We start from the raw sequence: 22,259 nt of genomic DNA, 5'->3' as shown, positions 1-22,259 counted from the left end.
GCGAAGCTTGCAGCTACCAATCAGCGCAAGGAAAGGGGGCGGGCGAGGCTGGGAGACCGTTTGCTCGGGGCTTTGACTTCTCCGCTCTAATGTGGGTCCGGGTTACCAACTGTCGGAGTTTGGAGTTGGGTCGGCTGAAATCCTGCCCGCTTAACACTTTTTCTTGAACCCTAGGTATTTCTTTTCTAAGAAGCCTAAAGGAAATCCTGAGGCTTCAGCCGCCATCCTTTGTTCTTCTTTAGCACATTCCTTCCCAGGTGCGCACAAAGAGACCTGGTTTAGGGTGCTTTTTCGTCGCGCGTTGGGGTGTGGGACTCCATTTCCCAGGAGGCACCGCGAACAAACTCCCGGACTCTGCTTCCCAGAGTTCCCCGGGTTTCGGCCCTGCTAGGCTGTCTCGCCTCCGGGGTTGGAGACATCGGGGCCAAGATGGCTACAGGAACGGGCAGTAAGTATCTGGGCTGCTTTTGCGTGGAAGGCGTTTGTAGAGCGGAGGCCAGGCGCCAGATTTTCTGCCACACGCTTAGGGAGTAGGAGCAATGATTTGCCTGAGAGCCCAGGGTCTTCAGAGACCTTTGCTCGACGGTGTCGTGAAGGCCAACGGTTAGGGGCCTAGCCGTGTTGAATCTTGTGTCTCAGGGAGGCCGCGGAGATTTGAGAGAAGCAGCTCAGTGAATCCTTGTGTGTTTGGGAGCTCTGTGGGGTGAGAGATAAAGGTGCTCTAGAGACTCGGACACGCGGGTGGAGAAACGCTGTGGGCCATACGGAGTGGCCGGCATTCATTTTCTGACTAACGTTTGTGAGGCCCGGTATTTTAACCGAGAGCTTTTTGTGCCATTGGGGAAATTGGGTTTCATGCATCTCAGCCATTTTCGTGTGTTTCATGGATCGAAGAGGTCTTTTAAGCCCGACAGCTAAAGGGAAGTGGAATTACTGAGAGAAGTAAACAAGTTTTTGCGAAGGAGGCGGGGCAGTGGGGGCGGGGTAGGGGGGGTGGCGCTCGGAGTCGTGGGAAATAAGCCCTTGCGTTCAAACTGGAATAACGTATTCTTAAAACTGGGCGTTTTGGGAGAAGTGCCTTAAATATAAGGCGGTTCTCCCAAACTGAAGGGAAACTGACATTCCCCCCACGTTTTTTTTTTTGAGTAAAGCAGAGTAGACATGGCATTCGAAGAAATAAAATCTTTTGCCAGATAGAGTACAATTCGCATGCAGTCAATAGGGACCGCCTCAGTGGTTGCATTTTACTAGGAAGATGAAAATCAAGATTTGGTGATAGCTCTCTTTGTCCTTAAAAGTTGGTTGTATTGTTTTGTATTAGGCGTCTAGTCCTACCTTTGGGGCTTTTTTTTTTTTTTTTTTTTTTTTTGGTGGGGATGCTCAGTCCTGAGCTAACATCCGGTGCCAGTCCTCCTCTTTTTTTTTTTTCTTGCTGAGGAAGATTGGCCCTGGGCTAACGTCTGTGCCCATCTTCCTCTACTTTATATGAGACTCCGCCACAGCATGGCTTGACAGGTGGTGGGTTGATGTGCACCCGGGATCTGAACCTGGGAACCCTCAGGCTGCCAAAGCAGAGTGTGCACGCTTAACTGCTGTGCCACTGGGCTGGCCACTTGCCTTTGGGGCTTAGAACCACTGTCTTAGTGGTTGTCTCTAAGCCTTCTCTCATTTCAGAACACAAGCTGCTGAGTACTGGCCCCACAGAGCCGTGGTCTATCCGAGAGAAGCTGTGTTTAGCGTCTTCTGTCATGAGGAGTGGAGATCAAAATTGGTAAGGTATCTAGGATGTCTCCTTTCATGGGTCTTAGAAACTGTTGGGTATTTTTTTACACTGATGGATTCCATACTAACCTTTGAGAAGTATTTCTTTTTTAACAGCTTTATTAATTCACATACCATAAAATTAAGCCAGTATAATCACAGAATTTAGTGTATTCACAGAGTTGTGCAACCGTCATCACAGTCTAATTTTGGAACATTTTCATTACCCCTAAAAGAAACCTCTTACCCCTTAGCAGTCACTCTGCAATCTCCTCTACACCTCCCTAACATCCATCCCCCCACCCCTAGGCAACCCACTCATCTACTTTCTGTCTCTCTAGGTTGCCTATTTTGGACATTTCATGTAAATAGAATCATAATTTGTGGCCTTCTATGACTGGCTTCTTTGACTTAGTGTAATGTTTTTCGAGGTTCATCCAAATGGTAGCATGTATCAGTATTTTATTTCTTTTTATGACTAAAATAATCCACTGTATGGGTATGCCACATTTTGTTTATCCACTCATCAGTTAATGAACATTTGGGTTGTTTCCACTTGTTTTGACTATTATAATTAATGCTGCTATGAACATTCGTATATGAGGTTTTGTGCAGATGTATGTTTTCAATTCTTTTGAAAGAGTGGAATTGCTGGGACGAATGGTAACTCTATGTTTAACTTTTTTAAGGAACTGCCAAACTATTTGTAAAGGGGCCCCACTGGTTTACATTCCCACCAGCAGTAAATGAGGGCCCCAATTTCTCTGTGTGCTCCGCAACACTTATTGTCTGTCTTTTTGGTTATAGCCATACTAGTGAGTGCGAAATGGTATCTCATTGTGGTTTTGCTTTGCATATTCCTGATGACTAATGTTGAGCATCTTTTCATATGCTTATTGGCCATTTGTATATCTTCTTTGGAGAAATGTCTGCTCAGATCTTTTGGTTTATTTATCTTTTTATTATTGAGTTTTAAGAATTCTTTCTATATTTTGGACAGAAATCCCTTGTCAGATAGATGATTTGCAAATATTTCTCTTATTTTGTGTGTTGTCTTTTCACTTTCTTGATTGGTATTTTTTACAGCACAAAAGTTTTTAATTTTGATATGTCCAATTTATCTATTTTTTCTTTTGTTGCTTGTGCTTTTGGTGTCATAGTTAAGAAACCATTTACTTCTATATTTTCTTTTAAGAGCTTTATAGTTTTATCTCTACACATTTAGGTCTTTGATCCATTTTGAGTTAATTTTTGTGTATGTTGTAAGGCAGGGGTCTCTTTTGCATTTAGATACCCAGCTGTCTCAGTACCCAGTATTTGTTGAATTGTCTAGGCACTCAATATTTCTTTTTTTTTTGTGTGAGGAACATCAGCCCTGAGCTAACATGCATGCCAATCCTCCTCTTTTTGCTGAGGAAGACTAGCCCTGATCTAACATCCATGCCCATCTTCCTCCGCTTTATGTGGGACGCTGCCACAGCATGGCCTGACAAGCGGTGTGTTGGTGTGCGCACTTAACCGCTACGCCACGGGGCCGGTCCCTCAGTATTTCTTTTTAAGTACCAGACAGTAGGACTGTGGTTTCCGATCTTTTTTGCTACCAGGATATACCCCTTTTCTTTTTTGGGGGGAGATGAGGAAGATTGGCCCTCAGCTAACATCTATTGCCAATCTTCCTCTTTTTTCTTAAGGAAGATTGTTGCTGAGCTAGCATCTATGCCAGTCTTCCTTTATTTTGTGTGTAGAATGCCCCCACAGCGTGGCTTAATGAGCAGTGTGTAGGTCTGTGCCCAGGATCCCAACGGGGAACCCTGACACGGAGTGTGCAAACTTAACCACTATGCCCTTGGGCTGGCCCCGCCCCTTTTCATTTTTAACATTAGTCTTTTTTCCCCCTCAGGATCTAAGGACACTTTAATTGTCTTAAGCCTTATAATTACTTAATATACAAATTTGTGTTTATATGGTATATCTTTACTACTTTAACCATTCAAATGAGTTTACAAAAGCACTATCACTGGTCACACTTAGCATTTCTGCGACTTTATATATTTTTCAAGTAACTTTTCAAAGATGAAACCAGAGTATTCTAGGTAGTAGCTATTATTTTTTGAGGAAGTACTGAGTCATATGGTTCAAAATGATACACAGTGTCTTCCTCCCATCACTGTACCTCATCTCCCCATCGTTAGCAATTTCTTGTGTGTCTCTGGCATTAATTTTGTATACATGAGCAAATATATATTTTCTTTCTCCCTCTCCTTTTTTTTTTTTTTTTTTTTGTGAGGAAGATCAGCCCTGAGCTAACATCCATGCTAATCCTCCTCTTTTTGCTGAGGAAGACCGGCTCTGAGCTAACATCTATTGCCAATCCTCCTCCTTTTTTTCCCCAAAGCTCCAGTAGGTAGTTGTATGTTATAGTTGCACAGCCTTCTAGTTGCTGTATGTGGGACGCGGCCTCAGCATGGCCGGAGAAGTGGTGCGTCGGTGCGTGCCCGGGATCCGAACCCCGGGCCGCCACCAGCGGAGCGCGCGCACTTAACCACTAAGCCATGGGGCCGGCCCTCTCCCTCTCCTTTTTAAACACAAATGATTATATACTGTACATACTGTTCTTTACCTTGCTGCTGCTGCTTCTCTTTTTTTCTTTAACTTAGTACTAAATCTTATAGATCATTGCATATCTGTATATGAAGTTGTATGTCATACCTATTTTTTTAGCAGCTGCATGTTTTAGAAATATACCATAATTTATTTAACTGATACTCTATTGGTGGACGTTTGTTAATACAAATATAACCTTGCATAGTTATGTATAAATTATATCTAAGATAAACTGAAAAATAGAATTATTGGGTCAAAGAATATATGAGTTTATTAAATTTGATAGATATTTTAAATTGCCCCACTCAGAGATTGTTTCAATTTATACTCCCATTGGTAGTATATCAGAGTACATGTTTTCTATGCCCTGGCTCATAGAATGTGTTGTTAGGTGTTTTGATCTTTGACAGTATTATAAAAGATGAGAAATAGTTCTCATATTTTTCATTTGCATTTATCCTATTATGAGTGAGGTTGAATATCTTCCATGTGTTAAAGAGCCACTTGTATTTCCTTTTCTGTAAACTACTTTTTCCTATTCTTCTATTTGATTATTAGTCTTTCTCTTTAATTTGGGGGGGCTCCTTATATATTAGAGAGATTAGCCACTTGTCTGAGCTATGAGATGCATTTTTTTTTTAAACCATTGTGCCATTTGGCTTTGCGTATGGTGATATTTTTACATTAAGACTTTTAAAATATAGTTTATTAATAATTTTCTTTTACAGCTCCTGGATTTGGGGACATAATTAGAAAGTTCTTCCCTAGTCTGAGATTATAAAATAATTCTCCTATGATTTCTCCTAGTACTTTCATGGTTAAATTTTTTTTTTTTTGGTGAAGAATATCAGCCCTGAGCTAACATCCATGCTAATACTCCTCTTTTTGCTGAGGAAGACCAGCCCTGAGCTAACATCTATTGCCAGTCCTCCTCCTTTTTTTTTTTCCCCCCAAAGCCCCAGTACATAGTTGTATGTCACAGTTGCACATCTTTCTAGTTGACGTATGTGGAACTCAGCCTTAGCATGGCCAGAGAAGCGGTGCATCGGTCCGCGCCCGGGATCCGAAGCCGGGCCACCAGCAGCGGAGCGCGCACACTTAACTGCTAAGCCGCCAGCTGGCCCCTCATGGTTAAATTTTTTTAAACATTTAAATCTTTGGTCCATTTGGGGCTTTTCTTGGTATAAGGTGTAAATTATGGATCAAACTTTAGTTTTTGCTGATAGCTATCCGTATAACAATGTTAAAGTAAACTACTTTTTATAAAGGAAAAGAGCTCTGTGATACCATTATCTCACACAAAATTTAAAAACTTTTTTCTTTTTAGCTCTTTTTTTTTTTTTTTGTGAGAAAGATCCACCCTGAGCTAACATCTGCCAATCCTCCTCTTTTTTTTGCTGAGGAAGACTGGCCCTGGGCTAACCTCCATGCCCATCTTCCTCTACTTTATATGGGACGCCGCCACAGCATGGCTTGACAAGCGGTGCGTGGGTGCGCACTTGGGATCCGAACCCACAAACTCCTGGCTGCCGCAGGGGAGTGCGCGCGCTTAACCGCTTGTGCCAGTGGGCCGGCCCCCACACTTTTTTCTTTTTAAAATTATGAAATATTTCAACCACATAGAGAAGTGTGGAGAGTAATATAGTGCCCATGTACCTAGTACTTGGACTTAACAAATCTTAATATTTTGTCATGTTTCCCTCAGATTTTTTTAAAGAAATAAACATAGACCCAGTTGAAGCCCCTTTACACTCTTCCTTGATCCTGTCACAGTCCAACTGTTTTCATTTTTGTCTATTTCTTTCTTTGTCTTTATACCTACAACTTTTTTAAAGGTTGTGTGATTGCATCATGGCAGAAAATTGTGTCATCTTTTTTCAGTTAATATTATGTTATAAATATATTCCATATCACCACATATATTTCATAATTATTTTTATGAACTGTTTAATATTTCATAGAGTTGAAGTGCCATAAGTTAAACATCCTCTTGCAGATGTTTAGGAAAAACCTAACTGTTCATCAGTCTGATCAAATCTACATGGTGCTTTCTTCTTGGTGCTTGCTCTTTTGTTAAATTATTTCCTTATATTACATTCCTAGGAGCTGTATTAGTGGATCAAAGGATAAGTTTTTTGGGTCTGGAATATATTACAAATTGCTTTTCAAAAGGCAAGTCTTTTCTAAAAGAACTAAAATCAACATAAAAATATTTTCCAAAATGAACAGAAATGATAGTTTACTTGATTCTAGTACCTTCACTTCACCCAGGAAATATATCACCTAGGAGAACTGTTTAGCAATGACTCTTTCCCTCTAAATGACTTTTAAGTGGTTGTGTCATTTTCCTTAGTCACATATTTCAGAATACTTCCCAATGGCAGTGTTTTCTTCCAAAGTTTGTACTCTAAACCTTGAACTCTCAGCATGCCTTCCATCTTTTTTTTCTATTTGTTTTGTAAGAAGGCTTTTCTCATTTTGCAGGGTATCAGTTAGCAGAGCAATCAAGCCTTTTGCAGAACCTGGCCGCCCTCCAGATTGGTTCTCTCAAAAAGTAAGTTCCCTGTGCTGCTGACATGGCCATGGATTTTGTGTTCCTATAAAAATTCTAAGGTGATTCGGATGTGTAATCAGGGTTAGGATTGTATAGTCAGGTTCTTAGCTGTATTGATGTTTATTTTGGCTATATAATTTAATGAGAATTAAAGTCCATCTATTAATTTACAGAAATCTAAAAAAGTTACAGAAATAAAAAAAAAATCATCTTTGTCAAGAAAAAAAAAGTAAGTTCCCAAACAAATCCTCCTTTTTTGGGGGGGGAAGGAAGAGTGGCCCTGAGCTAACATCTGTTGCCAATCTTCCTCTTTTTGCTGAGGAACATTAGCCCTGAGCTAACATCCTCGCCTGTCTTCCCCCAGTTGGCATATGGGATGCTGCCACAGCATGGCTGGAGGAGTGGTGCATAGGTCTGTGCCCAGGATCCGAACCTGCGAACACCGGGCCACAAAGCTGAGCATGCGAACTTAACCACTACACCATCAGGCCGGCCCCGAAACAAGTCCTCTTTTAGAGCAGTCTTTGAGATGTGAAGTGGGTTCCCTTCCTGCCCTTTAATCACAAAGCTTTTATACCATGAATAGGGAGAATAGTTGAGAATACTTTTTCCTTTTTCCCACTGTTTGCCAATCCATCCCTGTATGCTTGTATTGCAAACTATTCTTGTCAGTGTAGCATAACAGTTAAGAGCCCACGCTTGGGGGTTAGATAGATTTGGGTTTAATATGACTCTACTTAAAAACTTTGGACAATGATCCTCAGTTTTCTCAGTTTATCCCTATTGTAAAATAGAAATAAACTTTGCTTCAGGATTGTTATAAAGGTTAGTTGTGGTAATACCTATAAAGCATTTAGCACAGTGCCTTGCATATGGTGACTACTCAATAGATACTAGCTATAAATATTGGCTATTAGGTTGTCTTTCCCCAAATACACAAACTCCAAGTGAGAAAACTTCCTTTTCTGTGTCCTGGTATTGATTATTTTGAACTGATTTGATTGCACAGTAATTTGTCCTCTTAGAAACCACTCATATCTTAGATATAGCTCCCCTTTCTAAACCTGGGTCTAATATGTTGAAACTTTGAAAGTTCATTCCTTTCCAGGTTTGCTCATCATATTTGCTTTTTTTTTTCATAGCATTGTGCTTCCCAGTACTCAGAGCTTCTAGAGACTACCGAGACCCCAAAGTGAGTATAGAACCAGGCACTTAAGCCAAATCTTTTAAGTGGAGAGTGTTTACTGAGGAAGTCTGATTTGTATCTATTTATATAACTGGGTGATAAAAGTATAGCAGAAGTTATCCATGGTTAGGTGGTGGAGAAGGCTCAAAGAAAGCAAGTGGGAGTGAGAACAAATGTTCCCTTATTCAAATGGTTGTGTCTTGTTTTTTTTTGTTTTTTTTTTTTTAATTTTCCACAGACGGAAACGAGGTGAAAAGGGAGAAGTGGTGGAAACTGTTGAAGATGTCATTGTTCGGAAACTGACTGCTGAACGAGTTGAGGAACTAAAGAAAGTGATAAAGGAAACCCAGGAAAAATATAGGTACTTATTAGAGAGAATGCCAAATGGTTGGGAGAGACAAAAGGGGCTGACTTCTGATACTTGTCAGAATTTTTTAAATAGCAGATTAAAAAAACCCAGTCTTCTTACCTCTCTTTCTTCCTACAGACGACTGAAAAGAGATGCAGAACTAATTCAAGCTGGGCACATGGACAGCAGACTGGATGAGCTTTGCAATGACATTGCGATGTGGGTTATATTATATTGTTCTTCCGTCTACACTCCTTTCTTTCTTTTTACTCCCTTTCCTCAAGTAATCTGGCTTATTTCCTTCATCTGCCATCCCTTTAGACTTGAGAGATTCTAGAAGGGGAAAGCTACAGAGTGGCCTGGTAGCTGGGAGGGGGGAGTGAGTCCTGGAAGGTAATGTGATGGAACATTTCAATGTGAGAACATAACTTAGTTCTAACTTAAAAGCGTTTCTAGTTTGCCTGGGTAAAGAATTTTGTAGTTAGGCAGTACACTCAAAATTCCCTGTTTTGCTGATGAGGATTCCTTTTTAGGCCTTTCCTTCAGAAAGTGCTAGCCTGGCAAAAAATTTCCTTGTGAGGGCACTATGAGGAGGACCTAGAGCTGGTTAGGATTGAACCATGAATTCCCTCTTCAGGAAAAAGAAATTGGAGGAGGAGGAGGCTGAAGTAAAGAGGAAGGCTACAGATGCTGCCTATCAGGGTAAGCTGAACCTAGTGACTGTTTAGCAATTGACTATATAGTAAGTACTGTATGCTAATGACAGTTGAAGACTATTTTGTAACATAGAATTTACTGATTCCAGTTTACTTGCACACTATTCTCTGTCATCTTCTCTTTTATCAGAATGAAAATATCCCTTTTTGTCCAGGAAGAAACTCTTAGAAAATTAGCTCTGTTCAGATCTTGCTAGACCTTGTGTCCTTTTAGGACAAAAGGCTTGATAATAAGACACTGAACGTAATTAAGATTTTAGAAGTCAAAAGCTTGTAAAAAGGTTGAGAATAGCTCAGTCATTGGATAAGGGGAGGAACTTAAGCATTTATGACTCTAGGAATGTGTGCTTTGAGCCAATGAGGTCTTTTTCTCTTGTTAAAAGCAGAATCCTAATAAGTTGTTGAAGAGGATATTGAGGGATATTTCAACCACTTTCCTACTCCAAGGACCTTTGGGATAGTTAAATAGTTAAAGTGAATTTGCTTAGTGTAAGAAGTGCTCTTAGGAAAAGTCAGGTTAAAAAGTTACCTGTCTCTCAGAAGTGTTAAAGAAAGTTTTCTAATGCACACTCATAATGCTGCTTTAGTGAAGCAACATCTTTATTTGTCCTTTACTAGATAATAGCAAAGTAGCCTCTAGTTTCATTTATTTAATCTTGAAGACTTAGAAATTGTTCTCTTTTATGTTCTAGCTCGTCAAGCAGTAAAAACACCCCCTCGGAGGTTACCCGCTGTGATGGTTCGCTCTCCTATAGATTCTGCCTCCCCAGGAGGTGATTATCCACTTGGGGACTTGACTACAACCACTATGGAAGAGGCCACCTCTGGGGTGAGTATATTTCCATCCGCAGGAATTAATCAGCAAAGGGGCAATAAGCCAGCAGAAAGCTGAGTGATGGGAAACCACTTTTGGCCTGAGGCAACTTCCTTTCTTGGTCTGAATGTTAAAGACTTAATTTGCCATGTTCTATGCTCAAAGACAAGGATGGACATAAAAACACTGAAGTTTTTGATCTTTCGAGAGATAGATAAAAGACTATGTAAAGGAATTGTTTGTACGTGCACTAGCCTCATGAAATTCCTGGTGAAATAAGGGGCAGTTTCCTTGCAAATATAATATTGGTAGTGGGTAAGGAGTTTGTAAAAGGCAGGTTGGGTGGAAGGTTGGCTCATTGTGGGTTTGAGTGGGTGGAAGAGAAAAAATTGTGGAGAAGGAAGGTGTGGCTGAGAGCAAGAGGGGTAGAGAGGGTTTCTGGGCAATTCCATTCAGGACTAATAAAGTAATAGACACACTAACCCATCCAGATTAGTAGGGAACCTTCCAGAGTTTGAGAAGTCAGATAAAGGTTCTCTGTTGTCTCTTAGGTAACCCCTGGGACTTTGCCGAGTACCCCAGTCACCTCGTTTCCTGGAATTCCTGACACCCTTCCTCCAGGCTCTGCACCCTTAGAAGCCCCCATGACCCCAGTAACAGATGATTCACCCCAGAAAAAGATGCTTGGACAGAAAGCAACTCCACCCCCCTCCCCTCTGCTGTCAGAGCTCTTGAAGAAGGGCAGCCTCCTGCCTACTAGCCCCAGACTGGTATGGAGACTTCTGTGGGTGTTTGAGAGCTGTGGTGATTTAGTATTTTGGAAGGGAGTGCCTGGGACCTAAAATATGACATGGAAAAAAAAAACAGTTCAAAAGAGGAAGAGATCTGCTAGTTAAATGTTAATTAAAACGAAAACTTAAAAAAACTAAAAATTAAAAACTAAACCCAAAAACCAGTAAGTTGATAGTATCCTTGGGCCTTGAGGTATCTGAAACCACAATTATTGTGGTTCTCTTCTCCAGAGAACTCTTGTCAAATAAGTTTTGAAAATTAGAGTTTCCCTTGGGTCTGAAATTATTCTCTTTGGATATTAACTTCTAGTTTCATGAAGTTTGGTCAACTGCTGGAGCTTTTTTGGGAAGTGTTAGTAAAGGAAAGCTTGAGTGTAGCCTTCACCTCTATTCTTCCTTGGTAGGTGAGTGAGAGTGAAATGGCTGTGGCTTCTGGCCACCTGAACAATACAGGTGTCCTCCTGGAGGTAGGCGGGGTCCTTCCAATGATACATGGTGGGGAGATGCAGCAAACAGCCAACACTGTTGCAGCCTCCCCTGCTGCCTCAGGTAAGACACCACTTTTCTCTTATCGACTTTACTTCAGAGGTGTTGAACTTGGCATTGGCTGCTCTTGGTTTCTAGCCTTTGTTACTAAGCAACTGTCAATCCTACATTTAAGGCCCAACCTTGGAGCTCCTTACCTGTTAAACCACGTAGTGTCCCAGATTGTAAATCCATTCCATCTTCAAAATATTGATAGCTCTGGAAGACCACAGCATAGATATCGATGAGAGGAATAGTGAAGTTAATAGTGAAGCTTTGTCTCTGGGGCTTGTAAAATCATGGAAGAGTGCTAGAGAGATCTGAGATTATAGAATAGGGGAATGCGATTTGGAACCAGAGAACTGGACTTTAGTGTCAGGCCTGCTGCACACTGGTTTTGTGACCTTGCATGGGTAACTTAACTCTTGAGCCTGTTTTGTCTTGTATTAACTGCAATGTATATACTTCACAAGGATGTAGTAAGAATTAAGGTAGAAAATGCAAAGCAAAAAAAAAAAAAGAAAAAGCTTTACAGTATACCAAACAAACATTAGGTATTGGTATTGGAATGGGGTTGAATTTGGGTGGTTTATAGCATGCTTAACTTCAGCATAAGTGACAGATTTATTCATACCAGTTTTTTGTGTGGGGTTTTTTTTTGTTGTTGTTATTGTTTAATTTTCTTCTGAGGAAAAATTACTACCCGTTTTTCATATACATTGTGTGGTCTAGTGTTTTGGGTCATTCCTAAGTGGGCAGATTTTAAGTAAGGTTGGAGAAAGTAAAGATACAGATAATGAGCTTATTCAACAGAGGAATTGCTTTCATCCTTCAAAACTAAAAATTTTCTTGGTTGAGTCTTAAAGTGGCTATTGCTTCTTGTTCATGTGCTTTCTTCTTACCTCATTTTGTGTACCTCTTTGTCTGTTAGGTGCTCCCACTCTTTCCCGGCTTTTAGAAGCTGGTCCTACACAGTTCACCACACCTCTTGCTTCCTTCACTACTGTTGCCAGTGAACCTCCAGTTAAACTTGTGCCACCCCCTGTAGAGTCTGTGTCCCAGGCTACCATTGTCATGATGCCTGCGCTGCCAGCACCATCTTCTACTCCGGCTGTCTCCACTCCTGAGAGTGTAGCTCCAGGTGCGTCCCTGACCCACGCCCTGAGCAGCCACTAGGTCCAAAATTTCATCTTGAGCTTCAGTTAGAGAAAGGTCACCAAGAGCATCAGCTCCAGTTCAGATGCTTCTGTTCTGTTCTTCATGGAAATATGCCATCTTTATCCTTAGAAAAACAAGGTTGTGAGAAGAGGTGGGTGGGTATTTATGTGTTGGGGCAAAAGGCTAAGTACACATATGAGCGGGCTTGAGAATGTGTTCTCACCTTACTTTCTAGAGAAAACTGGGGAGAAGAAAACATAGGCAGATGTAAGATAACTTTTTCCGGCTTAAATGTGTGGGTTCTTGACATCTGTCTACAGCCTTGGCCTGACCTCCAGGTGGTCACTTGGTACCAAATAAGCTTCTAAGATGTTTTTCTCTTCCTGTTATTCAGTGAGTCAGCCTGACACCTGTGTTCCCATGGAGGCTGTGGGGGATCCACATACTGTGACTGTTTCAATGGATAGCAGTGAAATCTCCATGATCATCAATTCTATCAAAGAAGAGTGTTTCCGATCAGGAGTAGCAGAGGCCTCTGGAGGATCAAAGGCTCCCAGCATAGATGGGAAGGAAGATTTAGATCTGGCTGAGAAGATGGATATTGCTGTGTCTTACACAGGTGAAGAGCTGGACTTTGAGACTGTTGGAGACATCATTGCCATCATTGAAGACAAGGTAATTATTCAGGAAAGCCTAAAAGAATCTCTCATGGGTCCTGCATAGGCTTCTCTCCTCAGCCTCTCCTTGCTTCTCATAGTAAGAATTATTAAAACAAACAACTCTCCTGCTTCTGCCTATCTCCATCTCTGTAGTTTGAAAGCCATTTGGTGCTGACATAGTAGTCATCTCCCCAGCCATCCTTATGTTACTAGTTTGCACAGGACAGGTGCCTGTCCATTGGTTGCTTCTCCTACATGGAGAAGATGGAGAGAGAAGCTGCAGATTCAGGCCATCTCACTTGGTGCTAACAGAATTGAGGGACTTGGGCTTCTTTCTGTGACTTCAACAATGTATGTATTATGGGACAGGTAGATGATCATCCTGAAGTGCTGGATGTGGCAGCAGTGGAAGCGGCACTTTCATTCTGTGAAGAGAATGATGATCCCCAGTCCCTGCCTGGCCCCTGGGAGCACCCTATGCAGCAGGAGCGGGACAAGCCAGTACCTCTCCCTGCACCAGAGACGACGGTCAAGCAAGAGAGGCTGGAATTTGAGGAAACAGAAAACAAGGGAATTCATGAACTGGTGGACATCAGGGAGCCCAGTGTTGAGATCAAAATGGAACCTGCAGAACAAGAGCAAGGCATTTCAGGGGCTGAAATAGTAGCTGGAGTTGTTCCAGCCACAAGTATGGAGCCACCAGAACTCAGGAGTCAGGACTTAGACGAGGAACCCGGAAGTGCTGCAACTGGAGAGATTGCGGAAGCAGATGTTTCCATTGGGAAAGGCGATGAGACTCCACTTACAGCTGTGAAGACAGAGGTATTTAAGATCAGGGGCTGGAAGGATGGAGGGTTATACCTTGGGTAAGAAGTGACAGTTTAGTTTACTTTGGTTTTCCTGTTTCATTCCTGGATTCTGACATGTTTGATGTGTCCAAAGCCCATAGGTGTGATCAGTGCTATATATACTTATCGTATTCCTATTAAGGTGACCATTAGAATCATATTAAATGGGTAGGACTTAGAATTTCTTCTATAGTCTCATTATCATTGAAGAATAAAATTGTGTAACCTATAGTGATTTACCACTACTTAGGGTATTTGTTCTTTTTGCTCTTCAGGCATCCCCTGAAAGCATGTTGTCTCCATCACATGGCTCAAATCCCATCGAAGATCCTTTAGAGGGAGAAACTCAGCACAAGTTTGAAATGTCAGGTAAATAATGCCAGGAAATCTGTACTCTGTAATTAACTTGAAATCATTTGCTTTGGCTTCTGAGGGATTGTGGGTTGTGGGCAAGTAGAGGAGGTAGAATAGGTCAGCGTGGAAAGGAGAGCTGCAGGGGATTATTGTCCATAGGAAGGGGAAGGCTAAGGTGGAAAAATCTTCAGGTAGTCTTTCTCTCCTCTGCAGACTCATTGAAAGAAGAATCAGGGACTATTTTTGGAAGCCAGATAAAGGTATTTCAGACTTTTCTTTATTCCTCTTGCCATATTAACAGATTCCCCTATAGCACTATCTTTTTAATGAATTTCAGTAAACTCCCATCTTTATTCTCTGAGATGAGACTGGTTAAGGAGTTGCGTGGGGAAAAGCTGCAGTGGACAGTCAGGCATAGGGGGAGTACTATGGCAACATGTGCTTGCCATCTGAAAGAGTGTGTGAACATCGCACAGACCTTTCTTTGCATATAATGCACAAAGAAGCTTTGATACATCCAGAGTGATTTGGAGTGTATAGGGATACCAGAGCCAGCAAAAAGATATAAGAAATCAGATTATTAATTACACTATCCAGAGAAAATCATCCAAAGTTGTCTTTTTAGAATTACTAAAGCAGTAGTAATAAACAGAATTAAAGTAATGTGATGTGAGCTTGCTCCATCAGATGAGACTCAAAATAAAACTATTTTTGATAACTTTGTACCCAGGGTCAGAGTTCCTCTCAAGAGCAAGGGGAAAGAAGGAACGCCTCTTAGCTTAGTTTTAAGTAAGTAGCTTTTTTTTTTTTCTTCCTTTTAAAAAGATCCTGGGTCTTATTCTTTGTCCAGGTTCTAAATTACTTGATCAGTCAGTATCTGTAAGTAGATGTTAGTATAAGTGATAGAGGGCTCAGTCAGGAAACAGTGTGAGGCCATTTTATAGAACTGATCTAACCCAAAGACAGATGATGTTTAATGATGCTTTGCTGGATAGCTTTGTTTGCATTTGTTGACTGGAGCACACTGTGTCTAAGGATGCCCCAGGTGAGGATGATGAGGAAGATGGAGTCAGTGAAGCCGCCAGCCTAGAGGAGCCTAAGGAAGAAGATCAAGGAGAAGGCTATTTGTCGGAAATGGATAATGAACCTCCTGTGAGCGAGAGTGATGATGGCTTTAGCATACACAATGCTACGCTGCAGTCCCACACACTGGCAGACTCCATCCCTAGCAGCCCTGCTTCTTCACAGTTGTGAGTATCTGAGATTCTTTCTTTGAGGTCAAGGCAGTGAAGGTGAGAAGTAGGAGAGGATCTTTTATTTAATCTTACTTTTTCATCTTCCCTTTCTTGGCCTGGAACAAATAGTTGACAAGAAATAATTAGGGCTTTTTTTTTTTTTGACTTATGCCTAGTGGGACTCCTATATTTCTTTTATTTCAGCTCTGTCTGTAGTGAGGATCAGGAAGCTATTCAGGCACAGAAAATCTGGAAGAAAGCTATCATGCTTGTATGGAGAGCTGCAGCTAATCATAGGTGAGTGAGCTTTACCAATCAGTAGGAACATTTTCTTGTGCTCTTCCTCATTGTTGGTGACTAAAAAAAAAGTCTGAGTAGGCTTATTCGGGACTGGTGGCGTTGGCTTTTACAACTTGCAGCTACTTAGATCAAGTTCCCTTACCTGTGCTTCTGGAGGTTAAGTCAGTAATTGCACCTTATTCTTTTTGGACAGGTATGCCAATGTCTTCCTGCAGCCTGTTACAGATGATATAGCACCTGGCTACCACAGCATTGTACAGAGGTAAGCCATGATCCGTTCAGCATGCTGACTTGCCTGAATTGTAAGTTGTCCAGGCTTAGTGGATTTTTGCTTTAGACAGTAGGTTTAAAGCAGATGTTTTTGATGTGAGTAAGGGTGACCAAGTGCTAAACTGATCATTTCAGTGGCTAGATCACCAATGATAGTCTAAAAGAATTAACTTCCTTTATTACCTTTCTCAATGCTTAATTTGTAGACTGACTTTGGTTTTTGGGTTAAGTGCATGTTTGGGGGTGAGGGGTTGGCATTTGAGTCCTGGCAGCTGAGACTTAAAGTATATATGAGAAGGTATATATGGTAATAATATATTCAGGGATCTAGTTGAGTCCTCTTCCCCTCTCTGCACCATTTACCCCTGTTCTTTCTTTTAGGCCTATGGATTTGTCAACTATTAAGAAAAACATTGAAAATGGACTGATCCGCAGCACAGCTGAATTTCAGCGTGACATTATGCTGATGTTCCAGAATGCTGTAATGTATAATAGCTCGGACCATGATGTCTATCACATGGCAGTAGAAATGCAGCGAGATGTCTTGGAGCAGATCCAGGTACTCTGAGGATCCTTATTGTTTTAGCAAGGATGAAATGAAAATACTCAAGAGAAGGATTCATATCAATGTTACTTAAGAAGGGATGCTGTGACTTTTATTTGAAATAGCCATCAGGAACATATTTAGGAACATAATTTTGCTGCTCTTGCTGGATTCATGTTGGTTTGGTAAAAGTTGTGAGAGAATACAGTCATGCATTGCCTACAGTCATGCATTGCTTAATGAGGGGGATACATTCTGAGAAATGTGTTGTTAGGCGATTTTGTTGTTGTGCAAATATCATAGAGTGTACTTACACAAACCTAGATGGTATAGCCAGCCACACATCTTGACTATATGGTACTAATCTTAATGGGACCACTGTCATATATGCAGTCCGTCATTGACCAAAACGTTTTGTGGCTCATGACTGTCTTCTACCTTTCTTGGGTAATAGCTTCAGTTTCCTGGAGTTTTTAAATAAAATTTTTATAAAATGCTGAATATATATTTTTTAATTACAGTAAGTATATACATAGCAGACAAACATCAAATAGAGTGTCTTCTCCCTTTTCATCACAGATACTTGTATCCTGTAGTTAGATTGACAGGCGCCCTTTGGGATATTGAACTTGAAGGGATGTTGTCTATATCTGCAGTCTGCCAAATTACTTAAATTGCTTAATGATTTTTGGTTCATCTAATTTTATTCTTTCTCATTGTTAGAGCAGAGAGATTTTCGTCCTATATTATAGCAAAAAAAAAGTTAGAGCCATTTGGCATTTTCAGATTCTTTTAACATGCACAGCAAGAATTAAAACCTAATATGCCAAACTTCTAATCAGTCAATATGTATTTGAATGCTATTTGCAGAAGGATACTATACAAAGTCCTGTTTACAAAGCCCAGATTGTCTTAATTCTTTCTTGCTGGATCAGGTCTCTAGGGCCAACGCTGTTTCTTCTCCCTACAGCAATTCCTGGCCACACAGTTGATTATGCAAACATCTGAGTCTGGGATCAGTGCTAAAAGTCTTCGAGGGAGAGATTCTACCCGCAAACAGGATGCTTCAGAGAAGGTGAGGAGACCGAGAAAGGGCCTGTGTGCTAGTGGTCCAGTGCTAGAAGTCTGAAGCATCCAAGGACCCTTGTGTTACTACTTGGTACTGCTGGGCTTCTATATTCCAATGGTGTACAAACATATAAATCTTAGAATGGTGGTTGTTTGCTCCCATCCAAACATTGAAGAAACCTGCTGTGACTGGAAGGCCCAGTCACATGGGAGAAATTGTGAGCTGAGTGAGTGAATTATTAATTCCTCTGAGAGAGTGCTCGCAAGGTGGGGAAAATGACTTAGGTTGCAGCAGTTGGGGACCATCAGTTCCTGTTCCAGAGGCATAATGGCCAGATTGCTTTTGGATCTCTTTCCTCTTGTTCTTGAGTTTTTAAATTTTGTCTTTGTGTGTGTGGTGCTTGTGTCTCTGTCCTGAGGTTTGGGGTGCTTGCGGCTGAGAGTTTCCGTGGAACCTGATCAGTGTTTGTTTGTCCTCTAACAGGACAGTGTCCCCATGGGCTCTCCTGCCTTCCTTCTCTCTCTCTTTGTAAGTATTGAATGGCTGCAAGGGGTGGTGTTGCCCCAAAGATTCTCAGCTCCTGCTGGGGGTGGGTGGCAGAGGGAAATCGAACATGCAGACTGTGGCAGTGTCTTGAATTCTGTTTATTCAGATCGTGGAATAAGAAACTGTGTCGTCTTCTGCATTCTTGTCTTTCTGCATGTGTGTGTGTGTGGGCTGGGTAGGAACTGTTTATGAGTTCACTGGGCTGAAATGAGGTATTCTTGGTAAGGATCTAGGATGCACCCACTTCTCATTTCTTGACTCCACCTTTTGCCAATTCTTTTCTTACAAATAGGAGATTGCTCAGAGCAGCAGCTGCTAGCTGGCTTTTAAAAAAGTGTGCCTCATACCGCCAGATACTCAGCACATAGTTTTTTTCTTTTTCCCTAATATTAAGTTGTAAGACTGAAGCCTGAATCACAAATTTAAGATAAAGATCTCAGTAACAATGACCACTGCATACAGTAGTGGCTGGTGGAATTAGAGATAAGCTTAATAAAGCTAGCCTAAAGACTTCTATTCTTTTCCTCTGTGAATTGAACGACCTCTGACTCTGTATTGTTCATTATGGGGCACTCAAGCATGATGTAATGGAAGGGCATCAGGCTAGAAAACTACATGGTCTTAAATTCACTGGATTATCTCTTGGAGCCTTGTTTTCCTCATCTGTGTGATGGAGCTAATATAATGAGGTACCTGTCCAGCCTACCTCACAGGGATGTTGTGAGGATAAAATGAGATACTAGATATGGAAATGGCTTGAAAAAAATTAAAGTGTTACACAAATGCAAGGGGGTATTTTTATTCTTACTGTTGTCTCAAAGGCAACTTGTGTTCATGAGCTCTAAAAATTTTAGAGTCCTTGCATGTTAGAAATGTAAAAATGGCCTGGCCCAGCAAAAGTGTTCACTAGTTCATCTCACCTACAGGCCTCAGCCTGTACCACAGACAGAACACTATAATCTCCATTCTTTCTTGTTGGCCTGCAACAGTCACTCTGGATCCCCAAGCAATTGGCTGGCTGTTGCAAGGCTGGTTAATAGGATCTTTTATCTATTGAAGACAGCAAAATATTGCACAAGAGGAAGGAGCTGGGCTGCAGGGAGAGAGCAGCAGATGGAAAGAAGCCTTCTGATTGTCCTGATCTCATGGAAAACAACTGTCAGGAGGTGCTAGGGAACTAGTGCCAGGGTCAGTCTGCAGGAAAGGCCTTTCTTATAGGGACCAACAGCTGGACAGGTATGTTAGCCAAGAATCTCACTATCCACTGCCCTTTCTGACTCTCCCACCTTTCTTTTACTTTTCTGTTCCTTTGTACATGATTTGGGACCTGGGTGGGATGACTAATAGTCATTCTGTGGGACACCCAGGTGAACTCTAGTGCCCTCTCTGGTGGGCAGGAGCAAGATACTCGGTCCTCCTCTTCCTCTCACAAACTACTGCCAGGTGCTTTTTAGCCTACTCTGTGGGAAGACAGATATATGCCCCTCATTTCCTGGATTTTTCTGCTGATTCTCTCCCCTCTCCCCCAAGAAACCAAATCCCACAGCATTCTTGTTGCATCTTCTCTCTTACTTCCTAACCAACTCACTCATGCTCCCTTTCTTTGTCTGCCTATCATTTAGGATGGGGGAACCAGGGGGCGTCGCTGTGCCATTGAAGCGGATATGAAGATGAAAAAGTGAAGCCTCAGAGTACCCTCATTGAGCTGAACCTGAAATAGAAGTAAACAAGATAGAGCTTGGGCTTGTGGGCCTGTTCCAGAAGTGGAAGTTACAGAAGAGGAGGTGCCTGGGCCATGTGACATGAACTGGGAAAATCTCTCTCAGAGAGTTGAAGTAGCACAATTGCCTGTTTTAGGGCAAAAATCATGGGCTGTGTTAATGTCCTAATGTGTAGCTAGCAGATTATAGCTAGTTTGTACTGTCTTGTGAAGTGTACAGACTTTTTAAAAAAACAACCTGTGAAATGTGTGTGTATACAATAAACTCTGAAAGAAAACTCTAGCCTTGGTGTGTTCTTTATGTGTGTGTATGTGTGTAACTTGTGATTTCTTCTGCTTGATAACTGTTTCATCATTTGTGAGAATGATGTTGTTAGCGGGGGAAAATGGTCTTATAATATGAATTGTTCTTCTACAGCTCAGAGAAGGTAAGTAACCAAGATTGAATTTATAATTAATGTTTTAAAGTGTTGCATTGTGTGATAAGGACTATATTAGCTTTTCTTCAGTGTTTGGGAAAACTTAAGGTTTTCAGAGTTCTGTTCATGGCATTGTTTAAAGAAGATTAGAGCATGGACATAGGTAGCACTGACTTTAATCTTGGACATTTGTCTTCCTTAATACTATCTTTGCAGATGGTATTTCTAGGATAGTATTTTACTATTTACTTATCTATTTCTATGTGTAGGGTTCTTGTGTGTTAGAATTCATAACGTTGATATTTGAAGGCTAAACTCAGTTTGAGTTACCAAGTTTATCACCTGAGTTGATTCCCACTTCTGTTATTATATAAAAACTCAGTGAGGGGCTGGCCCGGTGGCACAAGCGGTTAAGTGCACGCGCTCTGCTGCGGTGGCCCGGGGTTCACAGATTCGGATCCTGGGCGTGCACTGACGCACCACTTATCAAGCTATGCTGTGGTGGTGTCTCATATAACATAGAGGAAGATGGGCACGGATGTTAGCTCAGGGCAAATCTTCCTCAGCAAAAAAAAAAAAAAAAGGATTGGCATCAGATGTTAGCTCAGGGCTGATCTTCCTCACACACACAAAAAAAAACCAAAACAGTGAAATGAGCTAATTATAAGCCTTTATTATAAAGAGATGGAGATTAATAGTGTGTTATCTAGTACTTTGAGCCTTCTTGAGAGGGAGGAAAGATATGATTAGAAGTTACACCTCTTTTTGGCTTAAGTAAAACTATAAAGCTTGTTAGGATGCTAAGGAAGTAGAAGATACAGTCTTTCTGAGGTGATAGAAAGGAGTTCAATCAATCCAGGAGTTAGAAAATTAAATAAAGTGTATTCTGAAAGCAATCTGCAAATGTGCATGTAGCATAAGTAACGAAACCCTAAAGTGTGGAGAAGTTTGTGGAGGAGGAGGAGGTCCATTAAAGGACATAGATTTTGAGTTGGTAGAGAAGGTGATGGATGAGCTTAGCAAGCCGAGTTGAAGGGGTAGGCATGTGTGGTGGGGGCAATAAGGAGACAAATGTCACTGAAACAGGGATCATACTAAGGAATAGTGAAGTACAGATACCAGGCCAACGGAAGAAAATAGGGGTTAACTCATGGAGGACTTTGTAATTTTATTTATTTATTTTTCCACCAAAGCCCCAGTATATAGTTGTGTGTCATAGTTGCACATCCTTCTAGTTGCTGTATGTGGGACGCGGCCTCAGCATGGCCAGAGAAGCGGTGCGTCGGTGCGTGCCTGGGATCCAAACCCGGGCCGCCAGCAGCGGAAGCGCGCGCACTTAACCGCTAAGCCACGGGGCCGGCCCCACATGGAGGACTTTGAATGGCAGATTGAGAAATTTATATTTGAGGTGATAGCTACTGTAAAGCCTCGAATAGGGAGGCTATCTGTTCAGAGAAGATTGGATTAAAGATAGAGCAACTCACCAGGAGGCTATGGCATTTATTCAGGAACAAAGGATGGGCATCGAGAAAAATTGTGGAAGAAAATTGGGAAATGGACTTGCTTACTGAATACAAGAAAAGGAAGAGTAAAAACAGCGTTAAGAAAATAATGTTGATGATGAGGATAAAGAAATTGGGGAGAGCAAATGATTTTGGAGATATTTAGCAAGAAAAGTGATTTTAATTTTAGAAATGTTGAGTTGAAGCAAGATAGGGCAGCTAAAGGGAATTGACCTTTGGGTACATGGGGCAGTGAGAACAGAATGCATATAAGAAGTAAAGTTGGAGAGATTTGGGAGCCACCTGAATAGAGATCAAAGTTGAAACCTCACAGT

The 22,259-nt window shown here is 41.4% G+C and overlaps 1 protein-coding gene across 5 annotated transcripts; it reads left to right on the top strand.

The window, feature by feature from the left end:
• The first annotated feature begins 124 nt into the window (after positions 1-124).
• Positions 125-20,314, top strand: LOC131405823 (bromodomain-containing protein 8). 5 transcript variants are annotated; one of them, XM_058541052.1, is made up of 22 exons: positions 125-448; positions 1,675-1,771; positions 6,850-6,919; positions 8,062-8,111; positions 8,344-8,466; positions 8,593-8,673; positions 9,092-9,156; positions 9,863-9,999; positions 10,536-10,754; positions 11,180-11,324; positions 12,232-12,441; positions 12,853-13,133; positions 13,487-13,939; positions 14,241-14,334; positions 14,533-14,579; positions 15,355-15,569; positions 15,759-15,851; positions 16,048-16,116; positions 16,506-16,683; positions 17,639-17,743; positions 18,221-18,265; positions 19,906-20,314. In XM_058541052.1, exons 1-22 carry the CDS (start codon positions 430-432, stop codon positions 19,963-19,965), a joined length of 2,856 nt encoding a protein of 951 aa, XP_058397035.1. In that variant the 5' UTR covers positions 125-429; the 3' UTR covers positions 19,966-20,314. The 5 variants fall into 5 exon arrangements, with proteins under 5 accessions (XP_058397035.1, XP_058397043.1, XP_058397059.1 ...); XM_058541060.1 differs by lacking the exon at positions 18,221-18,265; XM_058541076.1 differs by lacking the exon at positions 10,536-10,754 and having other exon boundaries at positions 126-448; positions 19,906-20,313.
• The last annotated feature ends 1,945 nt before the right edge of the window (positions 20,315-22,259 follow it).

Source organism: Diceros bicornis, chromosome 1 (genome assembly GCF_020826845.1).
Source record: "Diceros bicornis minor isolate mBicDic1 chromosome 1, mDicBic1.mat.cur, whole genome shotgun sequence".
Taxonomy (NCBI): domain Eukaryota; kingdom Metazoa; phylum Chordata; class Mammalia; order Perissodactyla; family Rhinocerotidae; genus Diceros; species Diceros bicornis.
The sequence above is the reverse complement of the archived record's forward strand: the minus strand, read 5'-3'. Positions and strand labels throughout refer to the sequence as shown.

Bases quoted from the DNA above. Each gene is read 5' to 3' on its own strand.
- LOC131405823 (XM_058541052.1), top strand. The intron at 14,580-15,354 runs GTATTTCAGACT...ACTGTGTCTAAG, and splicing joins TTTTTGGAAGCCAGATAAAG to GATGCCCCAGGTGAGGATGA. The intron at 15,570-15,758 runs GTGAGTATCTGA...CTTTTATTTCAG, and splicing joins AGCCCTGCTTCTTCACAGTT to CTCTGTCTGTAGTGAGGATC.